At 43.1% G+C, this 20,627-nt stretch overlaps 1 protein-coding gene across 6 annotated transcripts in view; it reads left to right on the forward strand.

Annotated features, from left to right (window-relative positions):
- RNPC3 (RNA binding region (RNP1, RRM) containing 3) overlaps nt 1-20,627 on the forward strand; it is a 143,135-nt gene that overhangs the window by 107,593 nt on the left and 14,915 nt on the right. For 3 of the 6 annotated variants that reach the window (XR_003858896.1, XM_029617733.1, XM_029617731.1), the window contains exons 13-14: nt 5,250-5,382; nt 11,662-11,730. Coding sequence is in view for 5 of the 6 variants with exons in the window: in XM_029617733.1 (XP_029473593.1) it covers nt 5,250-5,382; nt 11,662-11,721 (193 nt within the window). In the remaining variant the exon portion in view is untranslated. The remainder of the gene's footprint in view (nt 1-5,249; nt 5,383-11,661; nt 11,731-20,627) is intronic. The other 3 variants (XM_029617735.1, XM_029617732.1, XM_029617734.1) reach the window with 1 other exon arrangement.

The raw sequence follows: 20,627 nt of genomic DNA on the forward strand, positions 1-20,627 counted from the left end.
GGACTGGACAAAGGACACTCATTTCTTCTAATCCTTCTAGACATCTCAGCAGCCTTCGACACGGTCAACCACTCCATCCTCCTAGATCGCTTGTCAGACATTGGCATAACCGGATTAGTCTACAGCTGGTTCAAGTCCTTCCTTGATAACAGAAACTTCAGGGTCAGGATCAATAACAAAGAATCGCCATTGACAAATTCTTCTCTTGGCGTCCCCCAAGGATCCTCCCTTTCTCCCACCCTTTTCAATATCTACCTCCTTCCCCTTTGCCATCTGTTAACAAGTCTCAACCTCATTCATTACATCTACGCTGACGATGTTCAGATTCTGATTCCCATAACAGAATCCATCACCAAAGCTCTCTCGCTTTGGAAAAATTGTCTTCAATCTATCAACAATCTCCTCAACAACCTAAATCTGGTCCTCAACTCCGCTAAGACTGAACTACTATTTATCTCCTCCAACCCAGACAACCACCCTCCACAAACACACCACAGTTATAATCTCACCCTCACCTCAAGTGAGAGATCTGGGAGTAATCCTTGACAACCGCCTTAACTTAAAGACCATGATCAATACAACTACCAAAGATTGCTTCCACAGACTACAGGTGTTGAAAAGACTCAAACCCCTCCTTTATTTACACGACTTTAGGACTGTTCTCCAATCCTTAATATTTGCAAAAATAGATTACTGCAGTGCTCTTCTCACTGGCCTTCCCAACTCATCCATCAAACCACTTCAAATTATACAAAATGCTGCGGCCAGAATTTTAACCAACACCAACCGAAGAGAACATATTACTCCCACTCTCCGAAACCTACACTGGTTACCAATCTACCACAGAATCCTTCACAAATCTCTCACCCTGATACATAAGTCCATCCATAACTATTTTCATCTTGACCTTGAATTCCCTCTCAAACTCCATACTTCCATCAGACCAATTAGAGAAATCCATAAAGGAACGCTACAATCCCCTCCAACCAAAGCTATTCGCCTCGTCTCGACTAGAGTCCGAGCTTTTTCTTTCGCAGATCCAAACATCTGGAATAGCCTCCCCGCAGACCTTAGGCTGGAACCATGCCTACTAACATTCAAAAAAAAACTTAAGACTTGGCTGTTCCAACAAGCCTTCTCGGATCCTTCAGACTCACAATAGACAAACAACCTATTCTCGAGCTACGGAACCATGCTACTATTTCTGTTGCCTATTATTATGATTATCCTAACTCCTCAGATAATATTGTTTCCTGTTTAATCTGAATCCATTACAACTTTTGTGTTTAAGTTATTGCCCTTCTTGGGCCTTTTATTCTTCTTACTTCTAAGCTGTAAAGCCTCCAAGTTTATTGTCCTTGTTTAATGTAACTTACTGCTCTCTTCTGATTATTTTGTACTGTTCCATTTTCTGTTACAAGTTTCTCTATCCCCCGTTCGATGTAAACCGATCTGATATGGTATTTAACCATGAAGTTCGGTATAGAAAAATGCTAAATAAATAAATAAATAAATGTGGGAGGCTGCCAGTCGAGCCAGATGGCACTCCGCCCAGGAGAACAGCTTGCTGGCTTCCAGGGCTACCAGCTGACTCCTGGTGCCACCCTGGCAATTGATGTGAGCTACTGTGGTGGCATTGTCGGAGAGAAATTGCATCGCTTTGCGACGGAGCAAGGGCAGGAACGTCTTGAGCGCCAGGCGCTCTCAGGTCCTATCTTTCTTACAGAATGGCCTCTCCAAGGGTTTGTCTTTCAATTCCTTGCGGGTTCAAGTTTCGGCTCTCCGCTCCCTCTTAGGGCGGGTTGATGGTTTCGCGGTGGCGGCCCACGCGGATGTCATGCGGTTCCTGAAGGAGGCTAAGCATTTGAACCCACCTGTTCGTACTACTTGTCTGTTGCGGAGCCTTAATCTGGTACTTCGAGTTCTCTGCGGGGCGCCTTTCGAACCCCTCAATCGGGCCACGCTCAAAGACCTGACTCTTAAGACAATATTTCTGGTCTCTATCTACTCGGCCAGGAGAGTGTCCGAGCTCCAAGCCTTGTCTTGTAGGGAACCATTTTTTTGTTTTTCTGATTCAGGTGTTTCCCTCAAGACAGTGCCATCCTTTTTACCAAAGGTCGTGTCCTCTTTTCACTTCAGTCAGTCAGTGGAGCTACCTGCCTTTTCTCCAGATGACATTGCGAGCACACCTGGCGGAGACCTAAGGCGCCTTGATGTGAAAAGAGTGCTACTGCAATACTTAGAAGTCACAAATGAGTTTTCAGGTCTCTGATCATCTCTTTGTCTTATGGAGCGGACCCAATAAGGGGAACAAGGCTTCTAAGGCTACCATCGCTCGCTGGCTAAAAGAGGTGATTGCCTTGGCGTATATCTGTTGGGGCTGGCCGGTTCCGGAGGACTTAAAGGCCCATTCCTTGCATTCACAGGCTACCTCTTGGGCGGAGAGCTGGTTGGTCTCCCCGCAAGCAATATGCAGAGCAGCTACTTGGAAATCTCTTCATACCTTTGCTCGTCATTATCGCCTCAATGTACAGGCGTCAGTTTTTGGGTTCCTTCGGCAGACAGGTGCTTCAAGCGGGACGATCTCGATCCCACCCTTCTTAGGGAAGCTTTGGTACATCCCACTGTCTGGACTGATCCAGGTACGTACAGGGAAAGGAAAATTGCTTCTTATCTGCTAATTTTCATTCCTGTAGTACCACGGATCAGTCCAGACGCCCGCCCTTCTTGCATTCTGAATTTTCTTGGAAACGACTGCTCAAAGTTCCTTTCATTTACAGATTTTGGGAGTATCTCCTAAGCTTATCAGAGCAACGCATATCTGTGCTATAAGGCACCGGACGTATCTAACCATTATATATGTAAGAGTGCTTTTTTGCATTGTTTCAAATTTACAGTTCCAATTTGGAGGTTACAGATTTTACTTGCTTGATCTTTCTCTGGTTAAGATTATAGTTGACAATTTTTTTCCTGCTTTGATAACGATTTATACTGAAGGGACACAGGGGGAGCACTGTCCTGATAAAAGGATACCTTTTGAGTTTTTCTCTGCCTCCATCTGCTGGAAAGGAGGCTCAACCCACTGTCTGGACTGATCCGTGGTACTACAGGAATGAAAATTAGCAGGTAAGAACCAATTTTCCTTTTTCCACAGGGTCCAGATATGTAAGGTACTATCAGAAATTCTTTCCAAATTGTAGAAATGGGTTTTTTTTGTTAGTCATTCTTTTCTGTTTCTAATTGTTTTGTCGTAGAAATACTGGCTTTCTTTGTGCTGCAGCAACCCTAAATAGTGGCGATGATGTCACATAAGAAAACTGTGCTTGGCCTCCATCTGCTGGTAGGGGGACATAACCCACTTGTCTGGACTGGTGGAGTATTATTTGTGGAAAGAAAATTAACAGGTAAAATTTCTCCTGTGTGCAGCTCAGTAAGCTACAAGATACAGAAAATCTTTTTATGTCATAGGGTACTATACACCTTAATGGATATTTTTTGCCAATTTTAACATTTTCAAATAAGATGATGGTAGGTAGTATGGCACAGTGTACATATCACAGTGCCTACAAAAAAAGATTGCACAAAATCCGGATTGTTCCTGTAATCTACAATTTACAGATCTCAAAACCCTAACTGCATCAACCTTATGCTATAAAAGCACAATATTTTCCTTATATTAAATCTCATAAAGCTTAGGTGTCTTAGACAATGCTTTCCTTCTACTGAAGAATTGACACTACTTTCTAATCATCTATGCCATAGAAATTCTAAGATAATTTATATATTTTATCCATGATAATACAAATATCAAACACCACAATCATGTGCTATCAAAAATAACCTACATTTCCCTTATGCAGATGTACATTAGCCTGAAGTCATTGATGATGTGTGAGCTGTATGTGCTGATAAAGATAGAAAAGTACAGTGATGTCACTATTAGACCGATCCAATATCAGTGTGCGGAAAATGGGCACTCATGATTGAGCAACCGCTCTCCTAACGTGTGCCGATGCACCTCTCCAGGGTGCCCAATGTTATATTTAAATGGACTGCCATTGTAAAAAGGTGGCGATAGGGGAAATTGTGCGCTCCTAGCACCGCCTCAGCAGCGGGCACCCAGGAGAAGTGCTTGTTAGCGGGTTAGGAAAATGTTAATTAAATGTCCTTTTTCCTGACTACTGGCACACTTTTTTTTTTTTTTTTTAAGTGATATCCTTTGTTGGTTCCTCTGACTTAATACCGCCATGATATTAAGTTGGAGGAACTACAGAAAAGCAGTATTTTCTGCTTTTCTATAATCTTTTTGGGTTCCTCAAGAATTAACGCCTGCTCCAGGGCAGGCATTAAGTTTTGAGGGCAAAAAATGTGCACATCGGGTGCACTTCTTTTTTTTTTTTTTTTTTTTTTGCATCGGGGGAAACTTAGATTTACATCTGATGAGCATATTAGCTACACATGTTTTGGACGTACTAACCCCCATTTTGCATCAGGAGTTTACGGTCGTGCATCCAAAATGTGCGTCCAATTGCGTGTTGATACGTGCACTGCGGCCAGTACACGGTATTGCATTGGCCTGTAGAGGACTGTCACACTCATGCTCCATTGTCAATGTTTCTGCTGCTGCTCAGAGGAGAAGTTTTTGTTGCCTGATGCTAGCTGATGTTTTAGTGATTTCTGCAAAGGAAACACATTCTGAAATCTTACAAAGTCTGAATGAATAGTGTTGTCCAAATCTTGTTAAAATTTTAAGAACAAATGAAACACTGACATCAGTATAGAAAACTGCAGGGTTGTAGTCATCACAACCCGTGCCCTTATTAGCGGATATTTAAACAAATTTATTTTCCAAATGTTCAAATCTCCCACTAGAACTGAGTGGCTGAAAGCAATAGCAAATATTTGTTCAAGGCATAGTGCATAAAGTCATTAAAAACTCTTCAATCATTTTGACTCCAACTACAATAATTTCACCTTGTTCACCTTTCGTTTTTAGAAGCACTGGGATATTTCCCACAGTGCCATACTACCCATTGTCATCTTATTTTCTATATAGTATATTATGTGGGAAAGGAGCTCCCTTTCTATATTTTAATTTCCAATTAACATAATTTGAAGTCATGATTCTCTTTCATGTTTTTAATTTATGCAATGCCATTCTCAATTCCATAGAATTCAGAATTTAAATTAGAGACTGGTAAAATAAGGAGCTAAACTTTTTTGTTCTATTCCCAAATCCTCCATCACAGGTTTGATATTCGCTTGATGAAAGAGGGTCGTATGAAAGGTCAAGCTTTCATTGGGCTTCCTAATGAAAAAGCGGCAGCTAAAGCTTTGAAAGAAACAAATGGATATTTTCTGTATGACAAGCCCATGGTGGTCGTATCCTTTCTTGGGATAATTTTGAAACTTCACTAATAAATAGAATGGAGGAGGAGTCTAGTATTCAAAGCATGCTGCAAATTAAGGAAGTGAGGTTCAAATCCCATTGGGCAATTCACTTCACCCTCCAATGCCTGGGGTATAAATTTAAGAGGTAATTTTCAATGGAGTTGCGTGTGTAAAAATAGCATATATCGTAGCAATTTTCAAAAAACTATTTTATGCGCATAAAATGTATTTGCATGTGTAAAACCTTTTGAAAATTATCTCTGTTGTAAGGCCTTGGGGGACAGGGAAATACCTAAGGTATCTGAATGTAATCTGATTTGATGTGCCTGCCTAGTAAGGAAAGGTGGAATAAAATTAAATTTGTGAGCTATTACATGCATAAGTTTCACCAATTTCAAAGTGCAGCATATTTATTATTTATTTAAAGTTTTCTATACCGACTATTAAAACTTCTAAGTGGTTTTCATAATAGTAATACATTCATAAAAGAATAAAACAAAAAAATTCTAATTACCAAAACATGCAGCATAAAACAACTTTGTCTTAAAAATCTAAAACAAAAATCATAAAAACATAAAGCCCAAATTATAAAACAAAAAAGCTTAACATAAGACAAACGTAATCATAAAACCTGCTAATGCTAACTCCATCGGTATTAAAAGCACAACTTGGCCAGAAGTGGAAAAAGAAAAGACTGCCTTATGTCTTGCTACTTGAAGGCTTGCTGAAATAAATAAGTGTTTAGGTGTTTTCGGAATTTTCGGAAAGAAACCTTATCTTTGAGTACTCCAGGCAGGTTGTTCGATAATGATGGACCCTGCAGAGACAGAAAAGCCTCTCGCGATTCATGTAGCCGAATGTGCCTAAAAGAAGGAACACACAAAAGATTTTGATTGGCTGACCTCAGACTGTGTGAGGGTTGGTAAATTTTTAAAATGGCATTAAAAGTTGGAGGTGCTAAACTTTGAATACTCTTAAAAACTAGTAGGATTTTTAATTTAATTCTCCAGCTAATCGTTAGCCAATGTAAGCCCTGTAAAACTGGTGAAATGTGTTGACATGGCATCCCAGTGACCACCCTTGCTGCAACATTTTATATCAATTGAAGGGGGCACAAAGTTGATTGTGGCAGCTCCTAGGAACAATGAATTACAGTAGTCCAAAGATTTTGACTAAAAAATGTGCAATGGTTTTTAAATCAAGTTCAGATTAATAGGGACGAAGTCTTCGCAGGAGAGGTAATTTATAAAAGTCTCACTTGTATGAGATTTTAATATAAACACCATTTACAGATAAAATATTGGGAATGTCAGGAACCAGAGAACATGCCAAATAAGTATTTCCACATTTTTAAAATTTAAAACCAACTTGTTGTGTTCCTCTAACCAGGATTCAATTGTGGTAAGGCAGTCAGACACTTTCAAAAGAGTTTCTTTAATAGAATTAGTAACGTGTAGGAAAAATTGGATATCATCCACATAAATCCGATAACTGATATCCAGTTTGGCAAAGATTTGGCAAATGGGCGATATATAAACGTTGAAAAGCACAGCTGAAAGGGCCGACCCATGGGAAGCACCCATTCAAAGTAGGAAAGATGAGGACTCAATACCAGAAAACACAATTCTCTGGTTTCATTGCTCTAAAATGGAAGAAAACCATTTGTGTACAGTCTGATTAATTCCAATACTCCTCATTCTCTTAAGTAAAAGGCAGTAGCCAACAATGTCAAATGCTGCAGTTAAATCAAGAAAAAGCCAGTACCAGCATCAAAGCCTCTTCCTAAGACCTCAAATAGCAAGAGAAGCATTGTTTCTGTATTATGGCCAACTCTAAAGCCATGTTGATGCAAATCCAAGATGGAATTCTCATCCAGAAATTCCTGCAGTTGAGCTAGGACTACTTTCTTCAGGATTTTAGATTAAAAAAAAAAAAAAAAGGCAGATTAGAAATTGGATGAAAATTATTGGCCATCAGATTCTATATTTTATTTTTAAGGTAGGTCATACAGTAGCATATTTTAAAGGCATTAGGGACAAATCCTTCCTGAAGGAAGTTTACAAATGTACTCAAAAAAACCTACTAGGTCCTGTTTCAAACATTTCATGGGTACATTAGAACACCCACTCAAATTGCAATAATTAGTGTTGAGTTCCATGATAATACTACAAATTTCACTCTGAGAAACCTCCCTAAAGGAATCCCAGAGGACTAGGTGGCCTAAATCAGCTTCTGTTGGTTGGTTTAAAGAAATAAAATTGGCCGATAGCTTCATAATTTTGTCCTCAAAGAATTTTCCAAAAGATTTGGCAGTTAAATCAGTATTTTTTATTTCTCTATCCTATGGGGCTAATGTAAGTGAGCATATGATATGAAGCAATTCTTTTGGAGAATTTAAGGCTGATTGAATTTGGGTAGAAAAATAGTGAAGTTTTATTTAATCTGCTTTAGTCTTAAAGAATGCTAACATATCTAATAAATCTCACAGTCACTATTGATCTGGGACTTAGGCCATCGGAGTTCAGTTTTCCTCAATTGGCATATAAATAAAATCAGTTCAGGGCCAAGCTAGCATGTTTTACGAATCCTATTTGTAGAGTTCCTTTCCTTAGGTGCAGTAAGATCTAACGAGTCGTGGATAGATTGTGTCCAGACAGTGACTGCTGCTTCTGCACAAGAAATATTGAATTTTATAATTTGGGGGATTCAAACTTCACGCAACTCATCCACCTCTAAATGATTGTGTTTCTCAGATATGATTTGCTGAACTGTATTTTCAGTGAATTGTCTATTGAGTTCTGCACAAAAAAGAATTAAATAATGGTCAGATCAGGGTACTGCGATACAGACAGTATTAATACAAGAAAATAAAACAGAACTCATTTTAATAAAGATCTGGTCTAAGCTCTGTCCACTTTTTGGGTGGGTTCATGAATAATCTGTGTCCAACCAGATTATGACAATATGACAGCTAACTGATAGGGGTAAAACATCAATGTGAAGGTTAAAATCTCCTCCTAAAACTATAAAATCTCTATTCTCTGAGGACAAGCAGGATGGTAGTCCTCACGTGTGGGTGACAGGTGGAGCCCCATTGCTGAAAACTTATGTCAAAGTTCCTAGAACTTTGACTAGGCATACTTAGCATGCTCTATACCAAGCGTCCATGTAGGGTCCCTCTCCAGTCTCTCTTTTTGCATGGAGCTGTAAGCCTCATGGTGTGAGCGAGCTCACTTTTGGCTGTTTTTGGCCGTTTTTGGCCTTGTGTATAACTTTCCTTTTCTTGCGGTTTTTGTGGGGTTTTTTGCGTTATTCTGTCATTCCTAGCCAGGGTTTTTTCGTCAATTCTGTTAAGTTTCCTTTCCCGGTCAATTCCCGGTGGCAGCAGTGCCTCTGTGCCCAGCAGCCATCACCACCCACCACCATCCTTTTCAGTTTGCGTCCCTTTTGTTTCGTCAGACATGACCAAGTCCGGTTTTCAGCAATGCACCCAGTGCCCGAGGATCATGTTCATCACTGATCTGCATGAGATTTGTGTCCTCTATCTTGAGGGCATCGCATGATGTCCAGGGTTGCTGCTCATGCACCCAGATGACCCTGAAGAGAAGTCGGCTTCAACTCGACAAGATGGAACAGCTCTTCGGGTCGAAGAAGTCTGAGCCATCGGCATCGAAGGACCAAGGAATCCCACCGATGGATACGAATATAGGGGTGCCTACTCCAGTCCGAGTACATCAAGTTCCTCATCATCGGCCTTGGCACCAGGGAAGGACTGGACTAAGCATCAAGGGAAGCCCAAAGAAGCATCAGCTCCATTCCCCAGGAATCGACCAGGAAAAGAAGCTTACCAGAATCGCCGAAAACCCTGACTAGGAACACTATGGGAAGGCACCGAGAGGGACCCGGTGATGGAATAACATGAAAAAACCCGCAAAAAACACAAGAAAATGAAAGTTATAACACAAGGGGCATGGGGCTTATGCCACCATGTTGCCACTCAGGAATGCTCTTGTCCAATCAATTTCCTGGAGCTTAGAGAAATCAGGTATGTGCTATGGGCTTTCAGAGATCAGCTGCCAACAAAGTTGTCCTGATCTCAACAGACAACCAGGTAGCCTATGTGGTATGTCAACAAGCAGGGAGGCACCTGATCATACCTCTTGTGTTAGGAAGCGGTCCAGATCTGGTCATGGGTCCTGTCCCACAGGATGGTGCTCAGGGCCATGTACCTGGCTGCAACGGAGAATGCGGTAGCGGACAGACTGAGTCGAGCTTTCGGACCCCACAAGTGGTCCCTGGACCCAGGGGGTAGCATATCGGATATTCCACCTCCGGGGAGACTATACATAGATCTGTTTGTGTCCCCTTGCAACAGGAAGATGCCTCATTTCTGTTCCCTGTACAGTTCAGACGGCATACCAGCCTCAGGCGCCCTTTCCTGGCATTGGGGCGAAGGTCTTCTCTATGCGAAGACTCTTGAAGCTTTGCAAGGACAAGGGAACTATGATCCTCATAGCCTCTCATTGGGTGAGACGGGTCTGATTTCCACTCTGCGATATTTGTCCACCTGGAGACCGATCAGTCTGGGTCCTTCCCCAGATTTCATCACACAAAATCAAGGCAGGTTGCAGCATCCCAGCCTCCAGGCCCCGTTGCTCAAGGCAACGGGGCATGGATTTTGAGAGGTTAATCTTGCAACTGCTCGATCTCTCAGAGGATGTATCTTGGGTCCTGGTGGCTTCTAGAAAGCCTTCCCCTAGAAAGTCCTATGGACTAAAGTGGAGGAGGGTTTCCATGTGGTGTGAGTAGAAGGCCCTAGATCTGTTCTCCTGCCCCCCCCCTCCCCAAAAAAAAAAAAAAAACCCACTTGGCTTAAAAACCAATTCCGTTAGTTCATCTAAGTGCAATTGGTGCATACCACCAAGGTGTAGATGGTACACCCATCTCTGTACAGCCTATAGTTTAGTTCATGTGGGGCCTGCTTTAATTGAAGCCTCCCCAAGGCCTCCCGCTGTGTTATGGGACCTCAGTGTGGTGTTAGCTTAGCTGTTGAAATTTCCTTTTGAGCCGCTGCGCACCTGTGACCTAAAGTACCTGACCTTTGAAGGTCATGTTTTTGGTGGCGGTCACCTCAGCGCGCAGGGTCAGTGAGCTCCAGGCCTTAGTGACTTATCCACCTTACACTGTTTTATCGTGACAGGGTGGTCTTGCGTACGTACCCTAAGTTCCTGCCTAAGGTAGTAACTGACTTCCATCTTCACCAGTTCATCGTTCTGCCAACATTCGTTCCCAGGCCCCATTTACACCAAGGCGAATGAGCACTGCACAGTTTAGACTTTAAGTGAGCCTTAGCCTTCTGTCTGGAGCAGACAGAAGCCCATGGACAGTCCACCCAACTTTTTTTTTCTTTTGATAGGAATAGGTTTGGTGTTGCCGTTGCCAAACAAATGCTATCCAGTTGGCTAGCAGATTGCATTTCCTATTATGCCCAGATGGGACTGCATCCTGGAGAGTCATGTCCCGGCTCATTCTTTCAGAGCCTTCTGTGAAGGTTGGTGGATGCATGGAGTATACTTAAGTATAATAGGTTTGCTTTGAAAATTTTTAAAAATGTAAGCAACTAGATTTTTATTTAAAACTATACTACATAATCAAGCATGAAAATATTGGCATTTTGGTTCATGTGCTTAGGATGAAAACTCCAATAATTATGCATTTGCAGGGCCTATGCTAAGGACAGTTATGCTGTTCCTTGAGTGCCACAAATGGGTTTGGTATTCAGATTTTCACGATGAAGTCATAAGATACATATATATTTTTAATCCTATGGCCAGGTGAATTTGTGTAATCAGGCTATCCTGAAAAATAACCTGTTGTACTCAAGGACTAGAGTTAGCCAACCAGGATGTAGGCATAATAACCATTCTCTAAATGGGGTTCTCCCTTCATCACTAACACAAAAAAATTAAAAAAAAAAATTCAACCAGTGTTTTCTAGCAGTTTGTACAAACTGAGTGTTTTCATTTAAAATAATTGCAGGTGACGTCTAACTATAAATCACATTCAAACTTTAAGGAAATGCTTAATTGTATCCAATACAAACTTCCTGAAAAGCCTTCTTAGATTTGATGCATTTATGCCATTTATTATGTGTTGACATTGTAATGTAAGTCCATTGTAAATTCCTCTCCTCTGTTAGCATGATACTTGTATACCTTGGGATTAACAATTCAGTGTTAAATTTCTCTGTATTCCTTAATGAAAAACTAGCAATTTGCTCGATCTGCCAGACCAAAAGAGAACTCCAAGGACAGTCATAGGAAAAAATAGAGAGGTCAGGTAAGTTTATTTTAATCAGTCCTGAAATAAAACATCTGGCATGAACATTAGTATATTCTGGACTAGAGTTAATAAAAGGCTTTTTCCCCCATATACTGAAAATGGAAGAAAGCATTTATATCTGCAGATTCTACTCTATTTCAGGGCATTATTAAAGTCAATAACTGCTTATAAAAGGCTAAACCACCTAACTATGTCCTCCTTCTGACCAGATAAATTTAGCTGGCTAAATGTGCAATGGGCATAAATGTTAGCCAGTTAAAAAAAAAAAAAAAAAATAGGTGCAACCAGAGTTATTCCTGCGGTGGGTTGTACTACTCAGCAACATGCAAATAGGCCTAAATCTTAACTGGGCAAATTTTGATGGATTAGATTTGGAAACATTTTCAACCGCATATCTAGCTAGTTATGTTTGGCTGAAAATTCATGTAAAGCTAGTCTGTGGATTTTTGTACATTAACCAAAACTTATAATACAGGGGTCATTGAGGGGGATACTCATTTTGAGGGTAATTTTAAAAGCCATTTTCACAGATCAAACAGTTTTACAGGAAGAAATTGGCTTTTAGGTAAGTGTCCACCCTATATGGTGTTAAAAGTACACAATCATTAGGCAAAAGGCACCACCTAATTAATTATTCTAGTTGACTCAGTGTATGTCCAACAATGTGTAAATGTATCAAATATACAATATTTTGTAAGATGCCGCATCAGCAAGCCTGGCAACGTGTTCAACCATACAGAGTTGAACCGTCCGGTCTGATCTTCATCTGCGGCTCTTACCGGCTGTATAGCCTGTAGGAAATGTTCAAGCAGAAATGGACTAAAAATCTATTTATAATCCATCCGAGATGGCTATAAATCCTGTATGCCGGCTAAATAGCCTGTAGGAGATGTTCAGGCAGAAACAGACTAAAAATCTTATAATTCGTCCGAGATGGCTATAAATTCTGTGTATGTAAACTTGTATTCCATGCACAACGGCTCCAAAGCCTGTAAAGATGTTAAACGAGTAATGGAGATACAGTTGGGACAGACTGATTACTCGTTTAACATATTTACAGGCTTTGGAGCCATTGTGCATGGAGTACAAGTTTACATACAGAGAATTTACAGCCATCTCGGACGAATTATAAGATTTTTAGTCTGTTTCTGCTTGAACATCTCCTACAGGCCATACAGCCGGTAAGAGCCGCAGTTGAAGATCAGACCGGACGGTTCAACTCTGTATGGTTGAACAAGTTGCCAGGCTTGCTGATGTGGCATCTTACAAAATATTGTTTTCCTAGCGTGTAGCAGATGGACTCAGGACCAGTGGGTATAGTGTACTCCTGTTAGCAGTTGATATCTGATCCGTCTCCAACTGCTAACAGTACACTATACCCATTGGTCCTGAGTCCATCTGTCTACACTAAGGAAAATCAGTTAAGTAATTTCTCCAATATTTGATACATTTACACATTGTTGGACATACACTGAGTCAACTGGAATAATTAATTAATTAGGTGGTGCCTTTTGCCTATTGATTTTAATACACAGGGCATACACAGTGCTCTTATTTCGTGTTGTTAAAAGTACACATACATGTCCTGTACGTGTAATTTCACCCACAGTTAGGGAAGGCATTGCTGGAGGTGAGTTTGGGGTTGGGTTTGAAATTCTGGACATATTTTTACATTTTCAAAAGTGTGCATATAGATTTGTTGGCAAAAGCACTTGCCCAGATTAGCAGGCACAAGTATGTGTGGATACATTTGCATAGATAATTTCAAACCGAAAGTATGCACTTTCTTTCACTTTGAAAATTAGTACAAAGACCACCAGTAAAATGTACTCATCAACTTTGCACTTTTTTGGCCAGTCTTAAAATGACCCATTTATGTACAAGAAAACCAATAAATTACTGCAGGCCAGTAGTCTATGGGAAAAATGCTTAGTATATCTATCTCTATACATGTTTAATAATAGAAGAAATGTTAATTAGTTAATAAAGCATGACACTGAGATTATAAATTATTGGTATCCAATTCTGAATCTGTTGGTTACTCAATGTGTAACGTTAACTCCCTTTCCCTGTAAGTACCAGGATCAGTCCAGACTGCTGGGTTATGCCTCCCCTCCAGCAGATGGAGTCGGAGAGAAACTGAAAAAGCAGCTCCCACATAACCCGGGATGCCACCTGCGATCCCTTAGTATTTTCTCTGACTCCAGCAGATTGAGAGGCATAACCTGTGGTCCTGATCTCTAAATTCTGGGGCCTTGCCCCACCAGGTTTGGTTAAAAAAAAAAAAAAAAAAGTAGAATTAGAAATCAATTGAACTTTTGACTGGATCAATTTAAAAAAAAAAAAGGACAGGTTAATATCTTTTTTTCTGAGCAGCCGGACAGTGGCAAGCAAGGCAGGGCATTGCCCTAGAGCCAATACCCGGAGATTTCAATGCCCTAGCCTGGTGAGAAGAGGGGGAAGACTTACCGGTGGGCCGGTCACTCTCCCCCTTCCCTCAGAGAGGTACTAAATACTCTGAATTGCCCCTAGCGCCATCCCCCTGTGGGCTGAGATTTAAGAGAGCAGCCTTTTCCTTACCAAAAAAAAAAAAAGATTTTCTTTAATTTAATTTGGTTTAATTTCTGCCTACTTCAGCCGTGCCTGCTGTTAGTCTCCCGGGCCTCCGGAAGGAGTGGACTTCCCACCCGGCTGCCTAATTATGCCTAGGGGGATGGCGTGTCATTCTTGTGGAGAGCCGGGGCTCCGGCTCTCCTGCGAAGGCCTCTGCTCCCTGTGTCTACCCAGGGGCGAGGGGCCTTCGCGGCGACCCGATTCACCGCCGGGGGCAGCCAGGGCAGGCCGCAGGAATTCGCACAGCGCACACGATGCCAAGGGACAGAAGCCTCTCCCGATTCGCGCGGGAGCAGCGGCCATTTTGTTGGCCTCGGAGGGGGACGCTGATGATTCTGAGGAGGGAGAGGATCTCCCTCCTCAGAATCATAGACCACGCGAACGGCCGGATGGCACTGCCCTTATTCCGCTCCCTCCTCCGGGGGGGGGGGGCCTTAAAGAGACGGCGTCCTTTTTCTTCCAAATTTGTACTTTTGATGCATAAGGCATATCTTGAGGCGGAGACTGAGTGGGATGACCAGTCTCCCAGCCCAATTAAGATCCCTAGGGTCTCTAGGTGTCAGGAAAGGGTGGATTCCCTTTTTCCTCCACCTTCCCCGGGGATGGGTTACCTGGCCCGGTGGATCCAGGCTTACAGGACCCTTCAATTCACGATATGGGTGACAAGAGGGACAATGCCACCCAGGTGGAGGGGGATGACCCTCAGGTCCTCCGTCTGTTCAGGCGAGAGGAGCTGGACCCCTTGATTTTACACGTGTTCCAGGAGCTTGAACTCCCTCTGTCCCAGGAGTCGTCAGATTTATCTACGGGGGACTCGGCTTTAGCAGGACTTAACGCTCCTCCGCAGACGTTTCCTTTCCACCCGAAGCTATCACAAATTGTGTCCCGTGAGTGGGAGACCCCGGAGGCCTCTGAGGGTTACTAGGGCCATGAAAAAATTATATCCTCTTCCTCTCGATTCGCTTGAGCTCCTTAAAATCCCGAAGGTCGACTCGGCGGTCACGGCCATTGCCAAGCATACTACTATTCCGGTGACTGGCGGCACAGCACTTAAGGACCTCCAGGATAGGAAGCTGGAGGTTCTGCTCAAGCGCATCTTTGAGGTATCTGCCTTAGGGATACAGGCTGCGGTTTGCAGTAGTCTGATGCAGCAAGCTTTGTTGTGTTGGGTGCAACAGATGTTGACAGCCCAAGATCTTTCCCCTGGGGAAGCGGAACAGGCGGCCCATATGGAATCGGCAGTAGCCTATATGGCGGATTCCCTCTATGACCTTTTACGTACTTCAGCGCGCACTATGTCCTTAGCGGTGTCCGCAAGGCGTCTTTTGTGGCTCCGGAACTGGTCTGTGGACACCTAGTCGAAGTCTCAACTGGGGTCTTTTCCCTTTCAGGGTAAGTTGTTTGGAGATGAGCTGGAGCAGCTCATAAAGGCCTTGGGTGACAACAAGGTTTATAAGCTGCCGGAGGATAAGCCCAAGACGGCCCGCTCTCAGGGTAGCTATCGGCGCCGTTTTAGGGGGCAGCGTCATTTTCGGCCTGGTTGGGGTGCATCGAGCTATACCCCTAGACAACCGGCTTCTAGAGCACAGGCCTGGTCGTATTCCTTTTGGGGCAGGCGGCCTCAGCGCGCCGGAACCCACGCATTTGCTCCCAACAACAAACCAACTCAATGAAGGGACTCGACCCATTCCTCCCTACCGAAGATCGGGGGTCGGCTATCCCAGTTTTTGGAGGAATGGGTCAAGATTACCTCGGATCAGTGGGTATTAGATATTAAAAGTCACGGTTACATTTTGGATTATGCACATCCCCTCCGGGATCTTTTTCTAGTGTCCCCTTGCGGTCCGCCGCAGAAACAGCAGGTGGTCCTACAGACTAGCTCGCTTGAAGGCACTGGGAGCCGTTGTGCCAGTTCCTCAATCGGAACCCCGGACCGGTCGTTACTCCATATATTTCGTGGTACCCAAGAAGGATGCAACCTTTCGACCAATTTTGGACCTCAAACAAGTCGTCAAGGCCTTGCGGGTGCCCCGTTTTCATATGGAAACATTAAGATTGGTCATTGCGGCAGTCCACAAAGGAGAGTTTTTGGCTTCTTTGGATCTGACGGAAGCGTATCTCCACATCAGAATCCAGGAGCACCACCAGCGATTTCTGAGGTTCATGGTCATGGACCAACACTACCAGTTTTGTGCCCTACCATTTGGACTGGCGACTGCACCCTGCGTGTTCACCAAGGTGCTGGTGGTGGTGGCTGCAAGCTTGAGATGAGAAGGGATCCTAGTACATCCCTACTTGGACGACTGGCTCATTCGGGCAAAGTCGGAGGAACTCTGCAAGGCGGCGGTTCGTGTGGTCGTGTGTAGTCTACAGTCCCTGGGCTGGGTTGTCAATTACTCAAAAAGTCACTTAATCCCAACCCAGGTGATAGAGTTTTTGGGGGCTCGATTCGATACATTAGTGGGCAAGGTGTCGCTACCAATGGACCGGTTGATGTCTCAGGTGCGGCGGTTACTGTCGCTCCCCTCCCCTGTGGTGTGGGATTATTTGCAGGTTCTTGTATAAATGCATCTACTCTGGAACTAGTTCCTTGGGCCTTCGTGCATCTGAGACCTTTACAGAGATCTTTGTTGTCCTGTTGAGATCCCAAATCAGAGGAGTACCAGATTCCCTTACCGCTACTCGAGCCTGCCAGATCCAGCCTGGACTGGTGGCTCAATCCGGTTCACTTGCTGCAGGGGGTGAGCCTCAAGAGTCCCCAGTGAGAAGTGGTAACAACCGATGCCAGCCTCTCCGGCTGGGGGGGGGCAGTGTGCCGATCAAAGTCAGCTCAGGGTCTTTGGACTCCGTTACAAAGTGGTCTATCAACAGGTTGGAGACCAGGGCAGTCTGCCTGGCTCTGCAACACTTCTTACCAATGTTACGTTGCAGAGCAGTGCGGATTCTTTCCGACAATGTGACCACGGTGGCCTACATAAACAGGCAAGGAGGCACCAGAAGTCGTCTAGTGTCCGAAGAGGCCGACAAGCTGATGAGCTGGGCAGAACGTCACCTGGACAGGATTGCAGCGTCTCACATAGCGGGGGTCGACATCATTCAGGCGGACTTCCTCAGTCAACAGCAATTGGACCCTGGGGAATGGGAGCTGTCGGAGGAAGCAATGTGAATGATCTCGAAACGTTGGGGAGTCCCCCACCTAGACCTGATGGCGACTCATCTGAATGCAAAGGCAGCTCGCTTCTTCAGTCGGCGATGAGACCACGGGTCCGAAGGAGTGGACGCTCTGGCCCTACCTTGGCCGCCACACATTCTCCTCTGTGTTTCCTCCGTGGCCACTAATCAGAAAGATACTGTGTTACATAGAGTCTCACCCGGGACCAGTGATTCTAGTGGCTCCCGAGTGGCCCCGAAGACTGTGGTTCGCCGATCTGGTCAACCTAGCAGTGGACGGTCCGATACGTTTCAGTCACCTGTGCAATCTTCTACGACAGGGTCCATTATTTTTAGAGCAGGCCGGTCAATTCTGTCTAGCGGCTTGGCTTATGAAAGGAGGCGGTTAAGAAAAAAGGGTTACTCAGAGGCAGTTATTTCTACCCTTCTGCGTGCCAGGAAAATGTCTACATCTATTACCTACGTTCAGGTTTGGAAAGTCTTTGATTCTTGGTGTAGCAGGATGCGCTTGTCACCGCGGCGAGCTACTATTGTTCACATCCTGTACTCCTTACAGGACGGCTTACGGAAGGGTCTGTCTTACAGTTCGCTCAGAGTAAAGGTTTCGGCCTTGGGCAGCCTTTGTGGTAAAGTTGATGGTATTTCCATTGCAGTGCACCCGGACATGATACGGTTTTTGAAAGGGGCCAAGCACTTGAAACCGCCAGTACACGCAATTTGTCCATCCTGGAGTTTGAATTTAGTGCTTCGTTGTCTTTGCGGACCTCCTTTTGAGCCCTTGAAACGGGCAACTCTTAAGGACTTAACACTTAAAGTGGTTTTTCTCATTGCTATCTGTTCAGCTAGGCGGGTTTCGGAGCTCCAAGCCTTGTCCTGTCGTGAGCCCTTTTTGCGTATTTTTGATTCGGGCATTTCCCTTCGCACAGTGTCCTCCTTTCTGCCCAAGGTTGTCTCGGCTTTTCATGTCAACCGGTCAGTCGAGTTGCCAGCTTTTTCTGATGAGGATAAGGATATGAGGAGGTTGAATGTCCGTAGGGTCCTCTTGAGATACTTGGAGGTTACTAATCCGTTTCGATTGTCTGATCACCTCTTTGTTCTGTGGAGCGGTCCTAAGAAGGGGGCTAAGGCTTCTAAAACTACTATTGCCCAATGGTTGAAGGACGCTATTGCTTCCGCTTACATATGTCGCGGGAGTCCAGTACCGGAAAGCCTTAAAGCTCATTCTCTTAGGTCTTAGGCGGCTTCATGGGCAGAAAGCCAATGTGTCTCTTCACAAGAGATATGTCGGGTGGCCACCTGGAAATCTTTGCACACGTTTGCTAAGCATTACCGTTTGGATGTTCGGGATCCGAAGGTGGATTCTTTTGGCAGCAGTGTGCTTCTAGCGGGACTCTCCAGGTCCCACACCTCTTAGGACAGCTTGGGTACATCCCAGTAGTCTGGACTGATCCTGGTACGTACAGGGAAAGGAAAATTAGTTCTTACCTGTTAATTTTTGTTCCTGTAGTACCAAGGATCAGTCCAGACGCCCGCCCGTACACAGGAGAGTCCAATCAGCTGTTCATATTATCTTGGCAGGTTTTGGAGCAAGTCAGTTTTATTATTTTTGCAGAACCACTTTCAGTCACCTTGTTATTCTTACACGTTCATACACGTTCTACCTTGTTAACAGGTTCAGTTGTTTTTAACTTGATCTAGTCTTTGGTTGATAAAGCGTGATTTTACGCATGATTCAATGCAAGGTAATTGTGGTAACAGCCATTCATTCTGCTTTGATATCGATAATACTGAGGGATCACAGGTGGCACCCCGGGTTATGTGGGATGTACTTTTTCAGTTTCTCTCTGACTCCATCTGCTGGAAGGGAGGCATAACCCAGCAGTCTGGACTGATCCTTGGTACTACAGGAACGAAAATTAACAGGTAAGAACTAATTTTCCCGTATTGGTCCATTGAACTTTATATGAAAGGAACAGCCTTTACCCAGCTTCGCCTAGGGAACACATGGCTAGATTTTTGCCCAGTGGCATGTAGACATGTAAACTACTAGAAATCAGTTCAGATTATTAATTCTGTAATTTGGTGTCTTTTATTATAGTGTTTCTCCAATTTTATGTCTATGGGACAAACCCATACAAATGTGGCCCAGTTTATTGTTAGAACTAGGGTTTTGTTACCATCAATTTACATTGATTTGAATCAGGAATGAGAGAGTGACTTGCTTCTTGCAAACTTTACTTTTATGCATATACAGTGGCTTGTAAACATATTGAACCCCCTAATAGGTCTAGAAGAGTCTAGGGATTATCTTTTTTTGTATTCAGGGACCAAAATTGTGGAATGCATTATCTAAACAGTTAAAAAAAAAAAAAAAAAAAAAAAAGTCTTAATTGATTTTAGGAAGATGCTAAAGGCCTAATTTATTTACACAGGCTTATCAGTTATAACATTTAAATACCACTCAGGATTAATTGGATCTATTAGATAAGTTTATATGTCCTTTTATTTTAATTTTTTGCTGTTTTTATTTTACCATTGTTGCTTATTTGACTGTATTGTAGATAGGTGATAAATAAATCTATAAATGACACTCAAATTGTCCCAGACAGTAGTAAGTGTCATTTGTAATCCACACAAATCTGTTGACTTTTTAGGGAGTCGAATACTTTTGCAAGCCACTAATTTTCAAAGTAACCATTAATCTGTGATGGAATGATGAAATTGTATTTGAAATATGGCTAATTTTTATATTTGATTGATCTTTACTTAATAAAATGACGTAGAAATTAATGTCAGAAATTACTGGCACTGTGAACTTTAATTACTCTCCTTCTATTAATTGGTTATTAGAAGGTTTAAATTTCACTCCCAACAATATTACTAAAAGAAAATAGAAAAACAAATCTGATTTGTCTTAAAATGTTTTAAATGTTCTTCAGTAAAAAATAGATTTGCCTGTGACTTTTTTTTGGGAGAGGTTGATATGATTTTTGAGAATCTAAAGATTAGAAGTAATTTCACCCTGTCCAAGGGTAAAGTAGAACTAGTACAATGAGCAGGCTGCTTGAGTTGTCTGTGCTTAGTTCATATGAGTAGGATGTATTTGATCC

The sequence above is a fragment of the Rhinatrema bivittatum genome, chromosome 10, assembly GCF_901001135.1.
Source record: "Rhinatrema bivittatum chromosome 10, aRhiBiv1.1, whole genome shotgun sequence".
In the NCBI taxonomy this organism is placed as follows: Eukaryota; Metazoa; Chordata; class Amphibia; order Gymnophiona; family Rhinatrematidae; genus Rhinatrema; species Rhinatrema bivittatum.